The sequence below is a fragment of the Cotesia glomerata genome, linkage group LG2 (assembly GCF_020080835.1).
Source record: "Cotesia glomerata isolate CgM1 linkage group LG2, MPM_Cglom_v2.3, whole genome shotgun sequence".
Classification (NCBI taxonomy): domain Eukaryota; kingdom Metazoa; phylum Arthropoda; class Insecta; order Hymenoptera; family Braconidae; genus Cotesia; species Cotesia glomerata.
The window spans coordinates 30998167-31023365 of NC_058159.1; the positions used below are offsets into that span (position 1 = coordinate 30998167).

General features: G+C 29.8%; 1 protein-coding gene across 5 annotated transcripts in view; it reads right to left on the minus strand.

Annotated features, from left to right (window-relative positions):
* LOC123258590 (aryl hydrocarbon receptor) overlaps positions 1-25199 on the minus strand; it is a 142827-nt gene that overhangs the window by 32122 nt on the left and 85506 nt on the right. For all 5 annotated transcript variants that reach the window (XM_044718702.1, XM_044718700.1, XM_044718703.1 and 2 more), the window contains one exon: positions 23018-23208. In XM_044718702.1, coding sequence (XP_044574637.1) covers positions 23018-23208 — 191 coding nt within the window. The remainder of the gene's footprint in view (positions 1-23017; positions 23209-25199) is intronic.

Consider the following 25199-nt stretch of genomic DNA (forward strand, 5'->3'; position numbering starts at 1 on the left):
CGAAGCCGTCTCAAGGTCCGTTGTGGGTCATTATTTTTCTATCCGGGGCTTTTCCATCGCGAATCCTCGATCTGAGTCCCCCGAGATCGAGATCGCGGGATCGATAGTCCGGCTGATGGCTTTTAGCAGTTAGACGGGCATTAGATTATTGTGAATTAAACGGTTTGTTTGCCTTTAGCTCCGCCAACCTGATTCGTTGTTTTGTCAAACTGGTCTTGTCGGGCTTGTTGTTTATAAGGATACTTTGGATATAACCGTGTATCTCAGAGCAGGTAACCCGAGATCTTCCCTTCATCTTTATCTTCATGGCGAATATATTTCAAAATTTTAAAATTAACGCCTTATTTTTCTCGTGATATTTTAATATTTTTATTTTTTCACTTGTAATTAAATTTTTTTTTAATTTTAGATTCTTTAAGAAATATTTATTGATAGTTAATTAATAATTTATCGAGAAATATTTTGGTGTTTATTTAAAATTGCAATTCTGCCTACTATTAAAGATATACAAAAATTAATAAGAACATTTTTGACATTATAGAAAATTTTGAATTTTATCAAAAAGGTTTCTTATGAATTTTTTTTTATTTTTGCTAATATTTCAATTTTTAATTTTAAAATTCAATAAATCTATTGAGAAAAATTTGGTGTGCTTAATTTAAAATTCTGCCTAATTCTGTTTAATTTAAAAGGTCTATTATTTTTTCATATTTTCAATATTTTAGCCAATATTTTAATTGTAAATTTAAAAACTAAATTATTCAATTAATGGGATGTATTTTTTTTTCAGAGTAAGGTAAAAGCCCCAATATATGATCATGTACCAGTATATGATCACTCCATGTATTTGTATATCTATATTCACAAATATAAGTATACAAATACATTGAGTGATCATATACTGGTACATGATCATATATTGGGGCTTTTACCTTAATAAAAGGAAATTTTAACTGCAATAAAATAAAAATTGAAAAAAAATCAAATTATTGAGGATTGCAATGAGATGTGAGACCGCAGTGAACGGAAGGCGCAAATCGATCGCTCCAACAGAATGATTAATCGATCGCCAGAGGCGAGGAGTGAGGTAATTGTCCGAAATAGATGGCGCGTTAGCGCGTGGCAGATCGCCCGCAGCCGCGAAATTATGCGGCTTCAACCCCATTAGCCCTGTGCTCTCTACTCCATGACTTGTGTAAAACCTGTGAGGGTTGATGTAAAAATCTCGGAAGCAAAAGATGGATCAGGAATCAGGAATCGCTAATCAGCAATCAGTAATTCACCAGATAAGAACTCACCGGGAGAGTTTAATTTGTTATTGTGGATGGAAATAAGAGAAGGATACAATACGCGCACGCGCTAACTACCCTGCTCCGGAAGTACTTAAATCCGTCATGGCGCCCACCGGAAACAGCTCTGAGTCACTCCTGTAATCGCAGAGGCTCCTTTCTCTCTTTCTCTCATTCTCTCTCTTCAACAGACGCAGAATAGAAGTTTTATTAACCACCTATCCAACCCTTGGCTACTTTCTCCGCTATCGATTTTCCTTATGGCAAGTGTCTCATTCTGTTATTCTGAAAAGCATTTCCAAGCTATTTTTCTATTCAGCTAATTTTAGACAATTTTCCTGCAAGACAATTTCACCACTGCACTGTTAAAAAATTTAATTTAAATCAAAAAAGAAATTTTTGGACAATTTATTAATTAAATAATTAATTTTAATTATAATTTTTGATAAAAATTGGCTTACTAGTTTGTAAAAATAAAAATAAATAATAAATAAGCTCAAAAAAATAAAAAAAATTTTTTTTTTTAATTTATAAGACCTCTAAAAGTTAACTCTCTTGTAGCGAGAAAATTTAGCGCTCGTGTGCCACCTGTTGGAGTCTTTTAACACTATTTTAAATTAAAAAATTTATTCATGGATTATCAAGACATTTTTAGGCGAAAATGATTGTTAAAAAAGTTAATTGTTGTTTAAAAATAATTATTTAGCGATTATAATTAATTAAATAATTTTAATAATAAAAAAATTAATTTTATAAAATTTTTTCGCGAGTTTCAATATAAATGTAATTAAAAAAAAAGAGCCAATGGCTGTGAAGATGACTTTCGGGACAGAATTAAGAAAATCGAGATTGAGAGAAGAGGAAACTCAACACCGATACTTAATACTCACTCGTCCAGGGGCGAGTCAGAGAGTCGAGGTTTCATACATGATCGAGCGGGTTCTCGCTTACACGATCGTAAATTCGGTCTAAGTACACACTGGAGGGATGGACGTGCTTTCTGTTCTGCTCCGCTGGCCAAAGTATCCAATCGGGCTTGCTCCGGTCTTCCGACGGAGAAGAACAGGAATAGAAAAAAAAGGATAACAAGCTCCGTCTCGCGGTTCGAGAATAATCGATAACGTCTGCCACCCCCTTCGAGTTCTCAACTATCTTTATCATTTCATCGTGTTTATTTGTATTGCTTATTATTCCTGTCAAAGTCACAAATGTAGTCGCTCACCGGTGAGCTTTGACGAATAACTTTTATCGATTTTCACTAGTTAGAGGAACTTTCGGTACGGTAAATCGTTGTAGTAAAAATAGAGTTGAAATTAGTTTAATTTCAGGCTGTTTGTTCTTAAATTAAACTTTAGTTAAAGACCGAGTTGAGAAAATTATGCTTTTATTTTATTTTAAAGGGTAATTGTAATTATAGTTTGCAATTATTGTTTAGAAGAGTTTTTAAATTATTAATAGATTTAATTATTAAGAAAAATTATTCATCAATTTTTTTTTGAATGGAAAAAATTATTTACTAATTTTTTTTTAAATAGAAAAAATTATTTTTAATTTTTAATAAATATTTTTATTAATTACTTTATAAACCTACAAAGTAAAATTATTGAATATATTTTTATATAAGTAATTTATAGATAATAGTTATTGATTAACCGTAAAAAAAAAAATCTAAAAGTTACTCCAGCTGAAGGATTCTAACCGAGGTAGAGTGAATGTTATATATCACATATATGTAAAAGGTGTGTTATTAATTTTTTAGTTTATTTGTTCGGTCTTACAGATTGATACCTAATGAAAGTCTACGGATATAAATTATAAATAGTAGACCCAAATGAAAAGGAAATGGAGGCGCCACGTGGCCCCACGTGCCAAGGGACATGTGTGGAGAGTTTAACATGTAAAACCTAAAAGAGGAAGAAACAAAGAGGGAGATAAAGACTAAAGTCTAAAGAGTTTCAATCGAGGGGAATTCCACAAGAAATATATGGGCCCAATGACAAGGGTCGAATACATTTTTAACTGTTGTTTTATATATATATACATATAGAAATAAATATAGTGAACTTTGAACCCAAACCGATCCGTAAATCCTCCACTGAGCCCTGGCTTACCGACAACCCTTTATTAATTGTAATTAATTATCTGCTTCAGTACTGTTATTTTAACTACTTGCAAACTTTTGTCATTTATTAATTACGATATTTTCTTGGTTTATTATTTTTTTATTTAATAATATTACAGGTTTATAAACTACATCAACATTATCCTCATGCAAGGCTAATTATTCATGATATATATCATAATTATTCAGGATATTTAATTAACCCGCGAAATTATTTTACGTCATGAATTAAAATCATCTAATGTATTATTTTTAGAAAAATCAATAACAATAATAATAAAATTTTTGAATTATTATTATTAGTATTACTAGCAGCCTTGCAGTCACTATGTGACTGCTGTAACGTGAACTATAAATGAATAAAATTTTGCTTTATTGAATAATGACTTTTGTTAAATTGCACAGTACTCTCTTAAATATTGACGTTTTTAAAGATATAAGCTCATCTTGATGTTACACTCATCAAGAGCTTTCATTTGAGTACCCACATGCATTTTTCATATATATATATATATATATATATATATATATATATATATATATATATGAAAAATTGATGTGGGTACTCAAATGAAAGGTCTTAATGAGTGTAATGACAGGGTGAGCTTATATTTATAAAAATGTCATTAGTTGACAAGATACAATGTCATTTCTTAGTTATTGACATTTTTAAAGATATAAGCTCATCCCGATGTTGCACTCATTAAGAGCTTTCATTTGAGTACCCACATGCATTTTTGATATATTTTTCATATATACATATATATAATATATATAAATATATGAAAAATTGATGTGGGTACTCGAATGAAAGGTCTTAATGAGTGTAACATCGGGATGAGCTTATATTTATAAAAATGTCATTGGTTGACAAGATACAAGGTCATTTCTTAGTTATTGACATTTTTAAAGATATAAGCTCATCCCGATGTTACATTCATCAAGAGCTTTCATTTGAGTACCCACATGCATTTTTGATATATTTTTCATATATACATATATATAAAATATATAAATATATGAAAAATTGATGTGGGTACTCAAATGAAAGGTCTCGATGAGTGCAACATCAGGATGAGCTTATATCATCAAAAATGTCAATATTTCACAAGATACAAGGTCATTTCATAATTATTAATATTGATATTTTGTTTTAAAAAATTATTTTTATCATTAATAATTTTTCAAATTATAAAAATAATAATAAAAGCCTAAAGACTTTAGATGGAGTAAAGACTTAAAGGGATGAAAATAATTGGAAGTTTAAAAATAGTTGAGCAATTTGAATGCGACAAGTAATCCATATGCATGAGCTTGTCTGCGTGTCTGTGGAGGACAGAAAGCCTTCACTAGTAATGTAAAGTAAAGTAAAGTAAAGTAATAAGCTATGAGCTGCATAAAGACCGAGTGGAGAAACCTAGAGATAATGAGTGTAATTTCTGGAGTTTGTCATCTGCGTAGTATACACGTCGAGAATGCCGGGTTTTTTATTATATGGAAATTCAGAGATCGAGCCCCTCCAGGGGTGGAATATCAATTGGCCAGACTACTATATACATACATGTACAGTACAGTATATATGCTAATGCCTCGCGTTGTTCTGATTAAGAACGATAAACAAAGCAATTATACAAAAAGGGTGGGATGCCAGAAAGGTAAGCCAGCCCCGCTCTAGCTACTCGATACTTATTCTTCCCTTTTTTTAAAAACCAACTGAAATTAAATTCTGTTGTCACATAAATAAACTACTATCCTAAATGAAAACATTTTTTTTTTATCTTATTTCTCATTTATACAATGAATTATTCGTTACTTTTATTTGCAATCAAGATGGCTTATCTAGATGTAAAACTTTTTTTTATAATTATCAGTACGTATATGTACTGCTTACGATAAATTAATTACTATTGAGCCCATATATAATTTCTAAAATCGAGTTTCATTCTTTGTGAAAAAAAACATCTTTTTCGCTCGGTAGTTTTTCGTATAACGTGTCTATTAGCCGAAGAGATTTGCCAGTTGATAGATTTATGATTTTCACCGTTAGACTTTTTATTTATTTTATTTTCATGGTAATATAAATATTTATTAAAAATTTAATTAACTTTTTTTAATTAATAAAATCTTTTCTTTTTAAAATTTTTTATTGATAAATAAATAGATTTTTTCTTTAGTCAATAAAAATTTTCTACTAAAGAAGTGAAAAATAAAATCATAAAAGTTTTTTATTAGTGTAGTAAAAATTGACTGATTAAATCTAAAAATTTAGTTTATACGCTGATAAAAAAATTAACTTGACTCAAGAGCCAAAATCTTGAACCAAAAATACCATCTTAAAGAAAATTATTTTCTTGAGTCAAGAAAATAAATTCTTGAAGCAAGAAATTTTTTTAAACCAAGAATAATTTTTTAATTCAAGAATTTATTCTCTTGACTAAAGGAAATCATTTTAGAATATATTAATATGTACAAAACAAAACTACACTGCTCAGATCTATGTTTGTTTGTATTTTTCTTTTTTTTTCTCTTCTATTTATGTTGTCATATTGAGTCACAATCTTTCATTTTGAAAATGACTATGTTTATGGTTTTACATGTACCTTAATTATATTCTATTATATTTTTTCTCTGCTATTTGGCTTTCTGCTTTGGCATTTAAATTTGAATAAATAAACACAGTAAAAAATATTGTGTATTTGTGTCGAAAACGGTTTGTGTTAAAAATTGTAGTGTGTTAAAATAACACAAAGTTTGTGTTACTTTATTTTGTAACATAAAAAATGTGTTATACACTCTTTATTAACACATTTTGTATGTTACTGTGGAATTAACGCAAAGTTTGTGTCAAAATCTCCATCAATATAACATTAACTTTGTGTTAACAGCGCGTCGGTTCTTTACTTTACGCAGCAACCGTTTTCACAAAGTGAGCGTCATCAATGGCATCTATTTTGTTCGTGTTTTGAGTGTTAATAATAAAGTTATTTATTCTAAAAATTAAAGATAAAGTGAGTTTATAATATGAACAAAAAAATTGATGTAATCAACGGTTAGTGATTATTTATTTATTATTGAAATTTCTGAATACTGTAGATAACCTTTCTTTCTTCAAAGATAACCTTAAAATTTGTTTTTATAAAATTAAGTACTCTTAATAGTAGATATTGAAAAAATATTCTCTGTAAAATTAATGATTATTATAAATTAAAATTTCTGAATTTTTTAACTGCCAGTTACTGATTTTTGTTTTTATTAATTTTTTTTTTTTTTTTTTTTTTATACCAAGTATGCAATACTAAAATTTATTTTGATGTAAGTTTTATTTTTTTTTAGGTAAGTGGGAATTCATCTAACATTCAAAAATTTGATGTAAATCAAAGTCAAAAAGTGACTGTCATGTTTATTCTGGAGTGGAAAAATACTAAAGTTTGAGCCAAACTAAATTTGCCTGCTACGTTTAACAACCTTGTTTTAAAAGATTAATCTTCATTATAACTAATTATTTCTTATAATCTAATATTCTTATAATCTAATATGAAAATATAATAAATATTATTAAATAATAAAGACAATTATATTTTTTAATTTGCTGCTTTATTTCTAAAATCTATAAATTGTTTTTCGATTTAATTATTTAAAATTTTACCTACAATTATTTACATTCAATAACTGTTGATTTAATAAAATGTAAATAAAAAAAAAATTTTTTTTTTAATAAATATTATTGACTACAGTTGAGGAAATAAAAAAAATTTATTTTATAGGTGTAAAACAGTTGATTAGAATAAATAAAATTATTTAACATTTATTTTGTGTTAAGATTGACACTCTAAAAGTGTAAGATTCTTTGCGCCCTCTTGTGGCGATATTTTAACATAATCTTTGTGTTAAAAAGGGGTTACACAAAGTTTGTGTCAAAATTTCAACACAAATTTCGTGTCAACCGTTTTTAACACACAAACTGTGTTGATTTTACACAATATTTTTTACTGTGAATAAATAAATTTTCCTCAAAATGGTACACTGATAAAAAAATTAACTTGGCTGAAGAGCCGAAATCTTGAACCAAGAATACTATTTTGAAGAAAATGATTTTCTTGAGTCGAGAATAAATTCTTAAGACAAGAAAAATTTACTTAAATCAAGAATAGTTTCTAGATTCAAGAATTTCTTCCCTTGACTCAAAAAAATCATTTTCTTTAAAATGGTATTCTTGGTTTAAGATTTTGGCTTCTGAGATTGAAAAGCGAATATATAAAAACAATATCAATTTCCAACTTCAACGCCTGGATCACTTTTGAAAGTGATCTCACTTCAGTTCCCACTTCATATCACACTAAACATAAAACCATATTAAAAATTGGGCTTCGACCGCTCGAAACTGCTTCAAATTACCGGTAGCTCAAAATAAGACCATAATATCGTCCTGCTTCATGGCTCTTGCCGATATGCCAGCAGATCTGGCTCGTATTTCTGAGAGTAACGACCTCAAGCGATTCCACTCCAATTTTCTTGGCAATTAATAACGTTAAAATTAATAATCATAATCAGGCATTAAATATTCCAGATAATTCATAATTTACAATTTAAAAAATGGCTAGCACATGGCCGAGGGGTGTACCGGCCAGCAGCTGGCCTTTAAAATACTACTTGAGTGATCGTCTCATAGCATCCCTCTCATCCACAATCCACAATCCACATCACTCTTGTTTTATCTTTTCTTTGCCTTCACTCTTCACTCTTTAGTGTACAACCAGGTGTGAATAGCAGAGGCCCTCGTATCTGATAGATTTACAGCTAATCATTTTCGGTTTACACGCCTATTTATTTTTTATCCCACCAAATTATGATTCGTAATGATAAAAAATATTATTTTTCCTGAAAAAAATAAATAACGCTAATAGTTAACATATTTCGCCGCTTTCACGCCCGGGTGATTTTTATCGTGAGATTACTTCTTCAGAAGATAAATTCTTAATATTATTGCTGAGTTGATTAAAGCTTTCACACAGAATTTTCAGCGGTTTTTTTCATTTAATAACTTACGCGACTCCCCATTTAATAACTTAAGTCTCCGTTTCATATTTATAATATATTGTAACATATATATATATATATATATATATATATATATATATATATATATATATATATATATATATATATATATATATATATATAACTTAACTCCAAATTCCGTGTCTCGGGTCTATTTGGACTGACGGAGTTCTTGATGCGCAAACTTTTAATTACGAGCCTGGATGTTCTTTTTCCTACCGCAAATCGATTTTATTTTAAACTTAAAAATTTTTCCTGTGCAGAAATTAAATTTTCAATTATAAAAAAAAATTTTCAAGCCTACACTGATCGAAGGATTTGTTAATATTTAATAAGCTTTATTAACTATTAATAAATGATTTTTTAACATCATAGGATTTAATAAATATTTATTGACAGTTAAAAAATATTTATTAACAGTCAATAAGTAATTTATTAAGTACAATTTATTAACTGTTAATAAATATTTGTTAATGCTCAATGAATATTTGTTAACTGTTAACAAATATTTATTTAAAATAAAAAGCAGTTTTCTTTTAACACTTTTTATAACCTTATAGTTGGAATACATGATAATAATTCAATTCACTACATCAATTAACGTTTTTAATATTTAAAAATATAAAAGATAATTATGAGCTGTGATAGAATTTGCTATTTTACAATAAACGTTATTATAATGTAATATAATTAATGCAAATAATTTATAAAGATGATTTTTATTTACTTGCAATCTTGATATCATATGACATTGCAAACGAAAATAATTCACTCAACAAAATATTTATTAACTATTAATAAATGTACTTTCCTCCCAAATAAATATTTATTGAATGTTAAAAAATATTCATTAATATTTAATAAATTAAAAAATTGTCTCCAAATAAATTAGATTATTAATAGTTAATAAATCCTTCTGTCAGTGTAGAAAAATTAATTTAAAACAAAAATTTATTGGCTCAAAAATTCTTTAATTATTTTTTTTGCTTCAGGATTTTTTCTCTAAACTCAAATTTATTTTTTAATCAGTATACGGTCGCAGGCCGTGCACACAAGCCCCGCCCAGCAATCACACAGATATCGGTAAAATTATACACATAGAGTAACATATCAATATCACATATCGTATGAGTTAAGTGCAAACATCACATATATATGCGATGTAAAAAATAATTGTGCAGTGAGTATGAGCCTCTGCTTAAATATAATCCACACCAGGACTTTATGCAAAAATATTGTATGAAATTATTGTACGTATTGTATACTGTACATTGTGTGCATATGTGCACTTGCAAGTACATATTTTAACCAGAAATTAAAATTAATGAGTTTAATTATTACGTGCATCGTTCACTGCACATTTATACTATATTATTCTGTACTTCGGTATAATATATACGGACGAGGTCACATCACATGAGTTACACGATACATTTTTTATTTGCGAACCGGGGTAGCCTTGTCAATTGTGCAGAACATCTAAAATTAAAAGAAAAAAAAGAACAAGCGGCGGTCTGCAAAAGAATACGGTAGCCCGAAATTCCTCCGCATTACATATTCCTCATCATAATAATGATAATGATGCGTGTTTATATTACTAATACTAATATGAATATGCTACTATAATGTATACCTGTGTTTTTGGATTTAATTTTGTGTAGCTGTACCGCGGCATGAGATAAAAAGATAAAGGTCGCGTTGTTAAAACGTCAAATCGATTTACGATGATTCGGTTGGAAGTTATTTCAAAGATGGATAATATTTTATTCCGCTTCGGAGCAATAAATAAAAACCGGGTGTAATTTCAGGAGCGGGCTTTATTTATTTAATCGCCTGGAAATAATCATATTTATTTACTCAACTTTGTTATCGGGTTTAATTAATCTATTGTAATTAATATTTTATTATTCATTGTCAATGGCCGAGTATGAGAAAGTAACAATTATTTTATTTGTTTTATCTTCAGACTTACACTGGACCCCCATTATTTACAAGTTTTTATAATCAAGGAGGGGAAAGCTTTTGCCGCATTAAAAAAATTTTATAATTAAAAATTTAATAAATTAAAAAATTTCTTGATTTACAAAAATTTGGAATATTATCAAAAACCTTAAAAAAAATTTTTAATGAATGGAGAATTGCTAACAATTAATTAGAAATAGTGTAATTGATGATTATTGTTGAAAATTTATAATTTATAACTAAATAAAAGGACAAAAAATTAAAATTTCTATCATACAAAAGAAAAAAGAGCATATTTATGATTCCCTAATTCTCTCCCCGATAAATTTTCCCGGAAAAGGACGAAGCTAATTCAAACTTTCATCCTCTATAAACCGAAATTTCCTCCGATAAAAACTATAATTAGGCATAAAGTAAGAGTTTAGTGAAAGGTGGTGAGCTTCAGAACTATATTTTGGTGATAAATTTACAGAAAACCTTTCTATACTCTAGATTACACTACATTAAAATATATATTTATAACCGGGTAGTTAAATCGAGGTGAATAGAAGGTGGAGAGCCAGGTGGTATAGACTGTGATGGGATCGTGCCATATGCCGCAACTTCTTTGGGGGTTATGCTATCTACGAGCCTACTAATTAATTCCCGGCTTTGTTCTAGCAGAAACCCCCAATGGAAGCCGGCTCGCCCCCCGGAGCCCAAACGGCTTTTAAATATTGAGCCCGCAACAGTATCCGAAACTTCAAACGTCAAAAAGTGGTCATTATTTTCGGGATTTTACATTTTTAATTCTAACGCATAAAAAAAAAAAAAAAATAAATAAAAGACATTTCTTTATTAAAAAAAAAAAAAAGAAGTTTACGGTCGGTCTGGGCTATAAAGTCAAGGGTAGTTTTAGTTGGAAGTATACATAGCAGCAGGTAAATTTTACACAGGGGAATGGAATACAAGCATAGCAAAGAGAAATGCGGTGCCAGTTCGTGTAACTGACACCGGTCATTTCTCGTGCCCCTCATCTCACTTTGTTTCGCCTACTCTTCCTTTTATTCCCCTTAACCAAAATAAAACTGCTTCTAAATAATCGTTTTATCCGTCCCGTGCTCAATATTTTTGTTCGGCTCTGGTGTTTTCCTAATTCGTTGGTACTTTTCGAAAGCGGTTGGCTGCTTTTGTGCTTCAGGTTGGTTTTCACTGAATTGTGTTTGCTCTCTTGATTGTCAATGATCCGTGGCCAAGTAGTTGGCCGTTGATTTTGTAGGGGGGAGACTCCCTTGTTATTTATCACTCAATCACCGGGGACAGATAAATTTTCTATCTGTAGAAACAGATAGGTTTCTACGCGCGGGGATGTAACTTTGAAATTTTAATTAAAATTTCTAAAGAAATATTAAATTAATCAACTGTTTGGCCTAGAGTCCTTGTAGAGGATGCAAAAATGATTCGATTGGTATTAGGGGTGTGCGAATATTCGAGTTTACGAATAATTCGCCTCGAATTCGAATCGAATTATTCGATTCGAATTTCGAATCGAATATTCGAATAATTCGAATCGTTCGAATAGTTCGAATAATTCGAATCGTTCGAATAGCTCAAATAATTCAAACAGTCGTTTTCTGATAATAAACTGATTAATTTTTGTGTAAAAATTAATTTGTTTTATTTTATTTGACTAAATAAAGTCTTCATAATTATTCGATAGTAAAGTCTGCTTATTATTTGTAATAAATATCTCTTGGTGTATTCGGACTCCCCGCCTCGGGGCACCTCGCTATTTTGACATTTTTCCGGAAAAATTCGATTTCTTTAATAAATGAGATCTACAGGCACGATAGATCAGACATTGAAAAAGTGTAAATATAGACTATGGAAATTCTATAGCTTTATCTCTAGCTAAGATTATTTAAATTAATTTATTTTTCTCTTAACTGAAATAAATTACGTCTATAGCTATATTACATTATATTAATATTTACATAGCCCACATGAATTTTTTATGAATTTTATATATTCCACAAATATGGGAAATATCATATAGGTTTATAAAATATATGAAAAAAATCGTGTGCGTACTCAAATGAAAGGTCTCGATGAGCGTAACATCAGGATGAGCTTATGTCTTAAAAAATGTCAAGAATTGAAGAATGACTTTGTATTTTGTCTACTGATGATATGTTTAACGATACAAGCTCATCCTCGAGTTACACTTATCGAGATCTATCATTTAAATACCCACACGAATTTTTTATATATTTTATATATTTCACAAATATGATACACAGTAAAAAATTTTGCGTCATTGCGTCAAAAAATTATGTGTTAAAAATTTTTGTGTTAAATATTTAACACTTTTATGTGTAAATTTAACATTAATTGTGTTAAATTAACACAGAAAAATGTTAAATTAACACAAAAAAGTGTAAAATATTTAACATAAAAATTTTTAACACAAAATTTTTTGACGCAATGACGCAAAATTTTTTACTATGTAAATATCATATCTATAAAATCTTTTATTAAAAAGCTTATGCGACGTATTCATTGTTGTCGCTTTTCATTGCTACCTTTACACTCTTTCAATGTCTGAACCATCGTGCCGTAGATCTTATTTAAAATAAAATCGAATTTTTCCGGAGAAATGTCAAAATGACGAGGTGCCCCGAAACAGGGGGTCCGAATACACCAAGAAATATTTATTACAAATATAATAAGCAGCCTTTACTATCAAATAATTATGAAGACTCCTTTAGTCAAATAAAATCAAACGAATTAATTTTTACATAAAAATTAGTTGGTTTATCGACAGAAAACGACTGTTTCAATTATTTAAAATATTCGAACTATTCGAATTATTCGAACTATTCGAATCATTCAAACTATTCGAATTATTCAAACTATTCGAATATTCGATTCGAATTTCGAATCGAATAGTACTATTCGATTCGATTCGATTCGAACACTATTCGCACACCCCTAATTGGTATATAATGATTATTGGAAAAAAATTTATCAAGAGTTTTAAACCCTAAACTAATTTCCCCTTAGTTAAACTTACTAACAATACCCATGTGGAAATGTAAAATTGAAAATGCTAAATTTCTAAAAAATTAATAAACTAATCAACTTTTGAGTCTTAAAACCTTGTAGAGGATTCAAAAACGATTCGATTGGTACATAATGATTATTGGAAAAAAATTTATCGAGAGTATTAAACCCTAAACTAATTTCCCCTTAGTTAAACTTACTAACAATACCCACGCGGAAATGTAAAAATTGAAAATGCTAAATTTATAAAAAATTAATAAACTAATCAACTTTTGATTTTCGAAACTTTGTAGAGGATGCAAAAACGATTCGATTGGTATGTAACAATCATTGTAAATAAATTTATCGAGAGTTTTAAAGCCTAAGAATTCTCGACATCTTGTAGGATATAAACGCGAGGATGTCACATTGAAAATCTCAAATTTTTCGAAAAATAATCAACTGTTTAGACTTAGAATATTGTAGGAGATGCAAAAAAAAAATTCAATCCCATGATATAGAATTGATGATCAAAGTGAAATTACTTTAGTATCGAACTATTGATACAAAGCTCGTTAAATATTAGCAATTCCTTGTATCAGGAAAGAATCATGATTTATTGTATAAAGAAGCGTCGTTAGATAAAATGAAAGGAACTTGTTATAAATGACATTATCAAACGGGCGGGTGATGGGGTTTTAATTATCTATAAAAATAGCAAACTCCCATTTGTCTAAACGAGTTCCTGAGCAAGCAAACCCAGCACCGTCGAGAACTAAACTCTCGGCAACAATTCGCTCAAAGCGATTTAGTTCTTTTGTTCACAATAAAATCCCGTGACTACACTTATATGACTAATAACGTCATCAATCAGAGAGGGACTTTCACACGGTGTGCGTATAAAATACCGTGATGCTGTCATGATACGCGTGCTTTGAATTGGTTATAGTGTTAAAGGTCACGGACAGTCTTCTTTATTTTATTTTCATTCTGCTAAATCTCGGCTCTGACCACCGAAGAGCTCTCTGAAGCACCGCGAACATTATCACCCCGACCGAGGCTTTGTGTACCTTATACACATACATGTAGTCCACGCTTTTAACTCATCAACTGTTTTTGCTTTTTGCAACATTTCGACTCTATTCACCGTTATTTTTTACAAAGCGCTCGATTATTTGATAAAAGTCATAAAATAATAAGATTTTACCTCTTTTTACGCTTCTAAAATTTACTTTCGGTCTTTTTCTTCAATTTTTAATATTTTGTACAATTATTAACATCAAAACTTTTGTTTATTTTTCTTTTTAAGCTACATTATTTCTACACTAAAAAAAAAAATCATTTAAATCAAGAAAATTATTTTTAAACCAATAAAATAATTTTAAAAAATTCTTTAATGACTCAAAATTTATTTAATTAAGTCAATAAAATTTTTTTAAGAATTTTTCTAGTCAATTTTAAATGATTAAGTTCTTAAAAAATATTTTCTCGATTCAAATTAATTTTTTCTCTGTGAACAAATTTAATTTTGTAAACTTCAGTTTTAAATAAAATTTTTTCTATTTAATTTTTATAAAAATTGTCCAATAAAAGGAAAAAAAAATTTTTATGATTAACGATAAATTAACTGCGAAAATACTTAATAATTGAGATTTACAAGGCATTCATTGGCTGAAGAGTACACTTACTGTTATTAGTTATTACTATGTTGTACTGTGATGATTATTATTACACTTAGTGGGTTTTTGGTCTGATGATTGTATGGCTATGGGATAATATAAATGGTGTTTTCTTGGGGGTATGCATACAACATCTGTGATAGATATATAAGTATAAGTATAAGTATAGCATAAATAAGTCTATTGTTGTGTCCGGACACGAGTAGCAAGTCGAATACGAATTTGTGTAGGAGCTGCACGCGTCACGTCAACACGCCACGCCACGATCAGCTGAACACTGGTAAGAGCTTTCTTGTTACTCCTGACCCACTGAACACACTTTACTTATATTACTTGTTTTGTATTGCCATGCCAGTCTCCACTTTGCATGCATGCCATTTCTGGCGTGTTATAATATAAGTAACTTGCTCTTTACACATTCACGTCTTTATCGTTCAAATTAGCTTCGTTTTACCAATCGGTACCGGAAAAATGTCTGCATCCTGCAGAGATCATTAGTCATCCGTAAACAATCCTGTTACGTAATTATCGACCTGCTTTGTCATTTTTTACTCAGCCGAAACATAATTATTATATTACATTTTTTCTTTAATATTCTTCACAGTAATTTTTTTTTCAATGATAAAAAATATCATATTAAATTTAATTTATTTAAAATCAATTAATTTATTCCAGAGATAGGCTGAAAATGTCTTCAAAATTTTTTTTATTAATACAACTTCTTCACAATGAAAAATTTTGCATTGTTGCGTCAATAAAATTTTTATTAAAAAACTTGCAACGTTGCAGTCACTATGTGACTGCCGTGACTTGGGATATATAAATAAATGAAATTTTGCTTTATTAAACAATGACTTTTGTTAAATTGCACCGTACTTTCTTAAATATTGACGTTTTTCAAGATATAAGCTCATCTCGATGTTATTCTCATCAAGAGCTTTCATTTGAGTACCCACATGCATTTTTGATATATTTTTCATATATACATATATATAATATATATTTTCAAGATATAAGCTCATCTCGATGTTGTTCTCATCAATAGCTTTCATTTGAGTACCCACATGCATTTTCGATATATTTTTCATATATATACATATAAGTAATACATATAAATATATGAAAAATTGATGTGGGTACTCAAATGAAAGGTCTCGATGAGTATAACATCGGGATGAGCTTATATCTTTAAAAATGTCATTAGTTGACAAGATACAATGTCATTTCTTAGTTATTGATATTTTTTAAGATATAAGCTCATCCCGATGTTACTTACACTCATCAAGAGCTTTCATTTGAATACCCACATGCATTTTTGATATATTTTTCATACATACATATATGTAATATATATATAAATATATGAAAAATTGATGAGTGTAATGTCGGAATGAGCTTATACCTTTAAAAATGTCAATAGTTCACAAGATACGAGGTCATTTCTTAATTATAGATCTCGAACTATCCTGGACACAAAATCGTTCTTATTCTCTTAATAATATAGATAATAACAATAACTGTTACACTTTAGTGGCACAAATATTTTCTCTGTCGTGCTGCACGGGCGTTAATTCATTTAATGCGAAATGCTGGAAGCGATCAGAAGTTTATTTCGCCAAGCATTAAGGACTGTTGAAGATCTCTCCAAGAAAACCTCATTAAATCATAGAACAGAAATTTTTTATCTAAGGTAAACATAAACCTGAACTAATAGAGTCGTAAAGACCTATAATGTAATTCCTTCGTGCTCTGCATATCACATATTACATGTACGAGCATTTTTGCAAGACTCACACCCACAGTCTTGAACATCCTGCAGCAGTCGAAGCGCATCGCAGAAAGAATGATCGTGATTCGTCATTATCATTAGCAAGATTGTTATGGCACCTTGACATCCAATCTCGCAATTCACAACAAAGGGAAACAATTCAAAATATTAAAGATCCAGTTTTATACCGGGCTTACGCCAACTAAACCTGACTTATGCATGCTAAAGCCCAGATATTATCGCTGAGAAGTAAGTACTTCATCTAATTACTCAACTGCACTAATTTTAATTTAATATAAGCGTAATCATAATACATGAGCGTTGCTCTGGATTTTTATTACACCAACCTCGAAGCGTTCCAATAAAAATTAAATCTTAATCTTGAATTTTTAATCAGAATCACGTCGCTTAGGATTCACTCGCCGGCAATTCGTGCGAAAGTTGATAAGACTTTGCTTTTAAGATTAATTTACAATTATTACTTTTGTTCATTTTTAAGCTTCGAAATTTATAAAGTAAAAACTTTTGCGTCAATGCGTCAATAAAATTTGGGTTAAAAATTATTATTAATTTTATGTATGTTGGTTTAAAAATTGTTGAACATTATTATTATCAATAATTAATTGCAAATTATTAATAGTTATTAATTTAGATAAAAAATTGGATAATTAAAAATGGGATTATTGGTGATCTGATGGCAGGTGGAAGAAGACAGCCAGCTGATCTTGTACTTGTGCCTGACATTAGGTTCATAAGTAGGCGCAATTAACTGCTGTTTAAAATCGAGCAGTTTTATAGTGCACCGATCTTGGAGTATAAAAAATATCAAGTCACTTGCACCGCTGGACAGTAGACGTGACACAACATCTGCACGGACCACCAATGTTCTACTTAAGCGGCGCCGTCTTCCACACGTAAATCGCCCGTTTATAAATATGAGTGACCGATACGACAGCTGGTTCCACGATCAAGATCTAATTGAAAGTTTTATGTTTAAACGGCGGATTACGTGGTTGACAATTCAAGAAAACATCGAACTGATTTTAACGTTTATGTTGCGACAAAAATTAAATTATTCATTGAAGATTTGAACATAGTTTTGGAAATAAATCGGTGATAATATTTATTTTCATTTGCATGAATATAAAATTGAATTATTTAATGAAAAGTTGTTTTATTTTAAATAATATTGAAGAAATAAATAAAATGATTGATGAAAAAATTCAAAATGTTCATTCTTGGTTGTAAAATTTTTATGGCTACTCTAAACAATTTTAAATGTTTTTTTATAATTAAAAAATTGACTTTTCGTGGATATAATTCATAAAATAAATAAAATAATTAAAAAAGTAAATTTTTTGTTGTAAATTTTGAGCAACTACTTATAAAATTATTCCAAAAATTGAATCATCTAATGAAGAAATATTTTGACAGGACAAATATTTATAAACTACATAAAACTTAAATTTGTCGAGTTTAAAAAATTAGAAATGGACATTACGTGAAAGCGTCACATCGATAACTGAGTGCTTATAATGTTTGCACAGAAAAAAAAAATGTAACGACGTAATCGCACGGTACGTACTGTCGCAGAAGATTTATGAGCTACAATCACAATCCTATTTGAATCTAAAACTTTTAAAAACTCAATAAAATCCTCCAGGACTTTTTCTTTTTTGTTATTATAATTATATTTTAGTAATGACGTTATTTAATTTACAATTTCTCTCTATCAGAAACATAACCCCCGGATTAAAATAGTAATTACCAGCTCGAGATACGTTTATTCGGCTAATTTTCTTGTGTGTACACGGTGGCGGGTCAGTGAGACGCGGCCAGGTGCCAGCAATACCAAATGGGAAAAATGCAAATGAGAGTAATAACGAGGAGGTGAGCGTATCTCCGGGTCGTATCTCCATACCTTCTTTGTACACATGTACACATCTACACACATCTACACCTATGTAGCTTATACTTATACTTATACTTACACTTACACTGATAAACTTTAATACCTTCCCTCTGTGGTAATACACTCTCCTCTCACACCGCAACAACTTTTATGATATATTCAAATCCGCGATATATTGAGCGATCAAATAGTTACTTCATACAAACCGACATCAGCTAAAACTAACGTTGATTTTTTACAGCCATCGACCGGCAATATATTTTATTTTAAATACTAATTTTATTTTACGACTTTGCAACTGAATTTACCCTTTTATGATATCGCCTTTTTTGGATTTTATTTCTCAAAGAGGAAATTCACTCTTTGATTAAAAGAATTTATTACTTTTTTATGGATCATTTCTTTGCCACACAATCTAATTAAGTATGAAAACCTTTTTTATCATTTTGCTCAAAGAATCTTCATAAAATTCTTCAATAATTCTTAGAAATTATTATTTAATATTTATTCATTAATTTTATTTAAAAGGAAGAAAAAATTTACTAATAGATCGATTTTTGGAATAATTTTAAAATTTCTCCTGAACATTCCGTCTTAAAATTGCGATATCTTTTGAACGAGTGGTTCAATTTGGATTTTTTTGACGTCATTCTACGCAGTTTTTCAAGCTAAAAGTGCCCATACAAGGTTTTAAGTCAATCAGATCAACAATTTAAAAGTTATCTCAAAAAAACTTGAAAAAATTTAATTTTTGGTTTTTGTACAGTCCATTTTATCATACCTTTAAACTGTGATAACTTTTGAACGCGTCATTTAATTTGGGTTTTTATTAACAGCATTTTACGCAGTTTTTCAAGCCAAAATTACCTATACAAGGTTTCAAGTCAATCAGATCAACGATATAAAAGTTATTTAAAAAAAAAACTTTAGGAACTTAATTTTTTGATTCTTAACAAGTCCATTTTATAATATCTTCAAACTGTGATAACTTTTGAACGCGTGGTTCGATTTCAATTTTCTTGACGTCATTTCACGTAGTTTTTTATACTAAAAATACCTATACAGGGTTTCAAATTAATCGGTTCATAAAATAAAAAGTTATTTAAAAAAAACTAAAAAACAAAATAATTATTTTTATCAAATCAAACAAATTATTTTAATTCTGTAAAATTATAAACAATCTGAAGATTCACACACAATATTAAAAAAAATTGAATAATAAGCGAGTTGGATGTTAAATTAGGAATGTATGAATTTGATGAAGCGTACACGTGAGGTGAAAATAACAAATGTGAATAACGGAGAAGGATTATTAATCTGTTTAGCAAAAGTCCGAGTTTATTAATGAAAGAGGCTAGGCACACTCTCTACAATATACACAATGTACAATATATAAATAGTGTGTCGCTATGGCTCTCACGTGGCTATTATATTTCCTTCAAAGCCAGTCACGTTTGCACGCGCCTCAGCCTGAGGGAGACAAGAATTTACACTAATTCCCACTTTAATCATAACTCAGGTAATTAATTAAATCTTTATTATTTAATTTCAGCCAACAAATATTTCGCAATTACGCTTAATTCACTACTAATTATTCTGCAATTTCACAAATCCTATTTTACTGTCATTGTTGTTGTTGTTGTTCTTCTTCTTCTTCTTCTTCTCGGTAATGAAAGGGCCGGCATAGGAGGAAGATTATCAACAGCCAAGCAAATAAATGAGCAAGAACAAGAGCGGAGCAAATAAAAAAGCTTTCGAGAGTTGGCTGGAAAAATTCAACCACTGGACTCTAATTAATTTACATAGGAGAGCAGAAGCGATTGGACACTCTGATTCTCACTCGGGGTGAGTCTGCGAGGAGAAAAAAAATCCGGATTATTCGCACTGCCTCTTATCACTTTGTAAGACGCCTGATATCTTAAACACGTCAACTAACTCCCAGGAATTTATCTATTTTATTTTTAATTTAAATAAATAATAAATAGCAACCTTGCAGTCACTATGTGACTGCCGTGATTTGTGAACTATAAATAAATAAAATTTTGCTTTAATTGAATAATGAATTTTGTTAAATTGCACTGTATTTTCTTAAATATTGACCTTTTTAAAAATATAAGCTCATCCTGATGTTACACCCATCGAGACCTTTCATTTGAGTACCCACATCAATTTTTTCATATATTTATATATATTATATATATGTATATATGAAAAATATATGAAAATGCATGTTGGTACTTAAATGAAAGGTCTCGATGAGTGTAAAATCGGGATGAGCTTATATCTTCAAAAATGTCAATAGTTCTCAAGATACAAGGTCATTTCTTAATTGATAATATTTTTAAAGATGTAAGCTCATCCCGATGTTGCACTCATCAAGAGCTTTCATTTGAGTACTCACATGCATTTTTGATATATTTTTCATATATACATATATATAATATATATAAATATATGAAAAATTGATGTGGGTACTCAAATGAAAGGTCTCGATGAGTGTTACATCAGGATGAGCTTATGTCTTTAAAAATGTCAATAGTTCACAAGATACAAGGTTGTTTTTTAATTATGTATCTAGAGATAGAGCATTTTCGAATGTAACCTAAGTACTTAACACACGCTAAAAAATTTTTCAGTCCAAATTTGAAGCCCAGAAAATTAGAAGCAACAATTGAAATTAATAAAACGGCTCGTTAACGGGCAGGGGGGAGAACATTAGTCGAGGCGGTGAGAGATCTTGCGACCTTGTGACCCGGCGTCCGAACGATTTCACATGTCGATACGGGTGTTCTCCGACCCTCCAGAAATCCTGGAATTAAATCGGCAATGAGAGAAACAAGACGTATGTAAGTGTGTAAGTCGACAAAAATTCCTCACCGGTAACACGGATTATCTTGGAAACATCACGACGACACCCGGCTACAATGAATACCTATTAAAACAGTGTGAACAATACCGGCTACCAGCTGTCTTTTATATATATATATTTATATATGTGTGCAGTGTGGATGCTGGTACTGCTACTGTTTAAAAAGGAAGAGGTCTGTACCGTGAGCATGAGCCAGAGGTACCTAAAGTGTTGAACCAGAACCCTTTGGGTGATATACTGCGAGATTAACGATACCGCCAACGGGGACGTGCTCTCACTTCTGGTTTTTACTCGCTTTTTCCTTCTTTTTTATTTTTGAATCAGTATTTATATTAATTATGCTATTTTTGTTGTAGTTTGGTTAGATCTTCAGTTAGGAGATGATTTGTGGTTCAAAAATGGAGAAAAAAGGATAAACTTAACTAAAAAAAAAAATTTCTTATTGAATGAACCAAAAATTGAACTTTTCTTCAAATTTATAGTCTTGAACCTTTCAAATTTTTTAATTTTACCTTCTCAACTCCAAAAAACTCATTAAGAAACGAATTTTGAGTCCTTAATAATTAAAACTGTATTCTTATTCATTATTTTCCTTCATTTTTAGTCCTTTGTTCATCAAATAAATTTTTATATCAATTATAATATCACTACTACTGTTATTTTTGAATCTATGATTAGTTAAGAGATGATTTATGGATCAAAACTGAAGAAAGAAATTAATCTTTCACTTTTTGCACTCAAAAAGTGATTCAAAACAAGAAACTGTCTATAAAATCATCTAAAAATTGAACTTTTCTTCAAATTTATAGTCATGAGTCTTTCAAATTTTGAAACTAAAGTGAATTTTACCGTTCTAACACCGAGAAACTAATTAAAAAATGATTTTTTAGTCCTTAATAATCAAGATTATGGTCTCGATTCATTATTTTCCTTCATCTTGAATAAGCAAGGCTTTATTTTTCCGTCCTTTACTTTTTGAATAAAACTTTACATCAATTATGTTATCATTACTGTCATTTTTGATTATATGATCAGTTAAGAAATCATTTATGGTTCAAAACTGAAGAAAGAAATTAATCTTTTACTTTCTTCCTTTGAATAAAGATTAAAAACAAGAAATTATCCATGAAATCTTCTAAAAATTGAATTTTTCTTCAAATTTTTTACCTTATATTTAACAAATATTAAAATTATAGTAAATTTCATCAAAAAATTCTCAAAAAATAATTTTTTAGCTCCTAATATTCAAAATTACGGTTCTAATTCTTCATTTTTTATTTTAAATGATCAAAGTAACACTTTTGATAAAAAAAAATTAATAAAACATAAAAACTCACCTTGAAAGTAGCTCTTGGTCCTCAAATAACTGACGCTGAGCCTGAGAATACTGAGTCGATCGAGTTTACTAAGAATATTCTGCTCGAAGGGCAGCAAAGAGGCGAGAGTGTCGAGCTCGGCGTTCAATCTCTCGCGATGTCTCTTGCTGGGGTTCGATTTGGTAACTCCGTCCTTCTGAGGAGGCTTGAGGCTGCAACAGAGTCGAAAACCTCAAATTAATTATTTCTGAAGCAGTATTCACTCAGAAAGAGTAATAACAGTCCTTAGGAGGTTATTAAAGCTTAAATTAATATGCAAAATCGAAATTTAACGGATCGGTCGCGGACTGTTTGTTTAATTGAAGCGTTACCCGGTTAGTTTACGAGACGTGGACCGGACAAAAAAGAGCAAGAGTTAGCAGAGTCTCTGGAGTCAAAGACACCGCCGAGCTGGCTATCATCGTTCCCGGGTGTAGGGTATACTTACGAATAATTATTATTCTAACGTTGGTGCTGCGTTTAACGACCTTCATCATCATTATTATCATCATCATCATCATCATCATCATCAACACAAGCTCAGATAAGCCTAAGCCCTTTTTCTGTACTTGAGTTTACGCGAACAAAACAAAGCAAATTAATAAGAAATAGAGCGCTCAAAATCAAAAATGAAACCGCGGGACAAAAAGGCCGACCTCACCCATCCATCAAAATTATAAAAATAAATTTTCATCAAGTGGATTTAATAGAGTAGTAAACCGATTTAATTAATATTACTCAGGTTTGTCATTTATTTTTTGCCTCTTCCGAAAAAGGGAATTGGGAATAATTAGCTTTGTTTGAGCAGCGATGAGTGGGAGCGAGACGCATTAAACAAGAGGAGAAAAAGGAGAAGAAACAAAACCTGGTCTAGTGTTATTATATGTGTTATGTGTTGTGCTGCGCTACAATATAGTAATATAGCAATATGGTGGGGTCTGATGTCCGAGTTATGGCAGGCTGGTTTTTATTCAGCTTTATTTTTCTCGTGGTTCGCCACCCAACAGTTTTTGCCGGTTGTCTTTGTCTTTGTCTCGGCTTATCGCTCCTCCCGGGCTCGGTAATGGATTTTGTGTCATCCAATAATTAATAGAGTTCTCGTAGGCGCCATATATGGCGAAATCCCATTCATCACGCTTTCTAACCCCTAAGCATTTTAATTAAAGCCTGATATGGATTTTTATCTTTAATTGGTGAATTGGTGTCATGTGGAATATAGACAGTCGATACTTTTTTAGGTTTGGGGAAATTTTTGTCGAAGAAAATTGGAGATAAAAAATATTATTAGCTCTAATTTAATTTTTAATATTTAATTCTTTAATCTAACTAATTAAACAGGAAAATTTTATTGAAAATGAATTAGAAAATATTTTAATTAATGTAATTTAGTCTTAAAAAAATTATTAATTGTTAGTAAATAAATTGTTTCTTGAATTTTTTTTTTTTTAGTGTAAATTCTAGTGAAAAAAAAAAATTAATTTTAAACAAGAGAAAAATTTCTAAACTAAGATAATAATTTTTAATTTAAATTTTCTTAATATGACATTGAAGTTAGCTTGATAATTTTTTAATTTTATTTAACAAATAAATCTTTTCTGAATAATTATTTTAAAAAAATTACATTAATAATTTTTAAAAATTTTTACATGTCAATTTTTATTTTCTTATTTTTTTTGCCACAATTTTTTGGTTAAAAAAATTCTAAAAATTGTTAAATATCTTCTAAATTAATTCTAATTTACTTAATATAAACTAATATAATTTTTTTTACTCAAATAAAGACAATGAAATTATGTTCTTAATTCAAATTAATTTTTTTATAAAGAATTAATAAAGGAAAAATCGTGAAAGTAGCAATCTTGGATTGTCGGATTATTCGAGGATAGAAGTGCAGTATGGAATCCTCGAAAATATCAATTAATTAGCGGCGTGAACTCAGAGCTCGGGAGTCACGAGAGATCTTGATAGGAGCCAGCAGATCGATATACTCGGAAACCCTCGTCCGAACTTGGTGTAAGTTGTGTATTCACCACAAACACAACACAGCCTTACAACAGTGTGTGAGGATTACCAGTAGCAGGTCGCACGACTGGCATCTTATCGGCATGCCACTTTCTCAAGGATCGTTAGTAAAAATATACCCACGACTTTGGATTATTTCTGT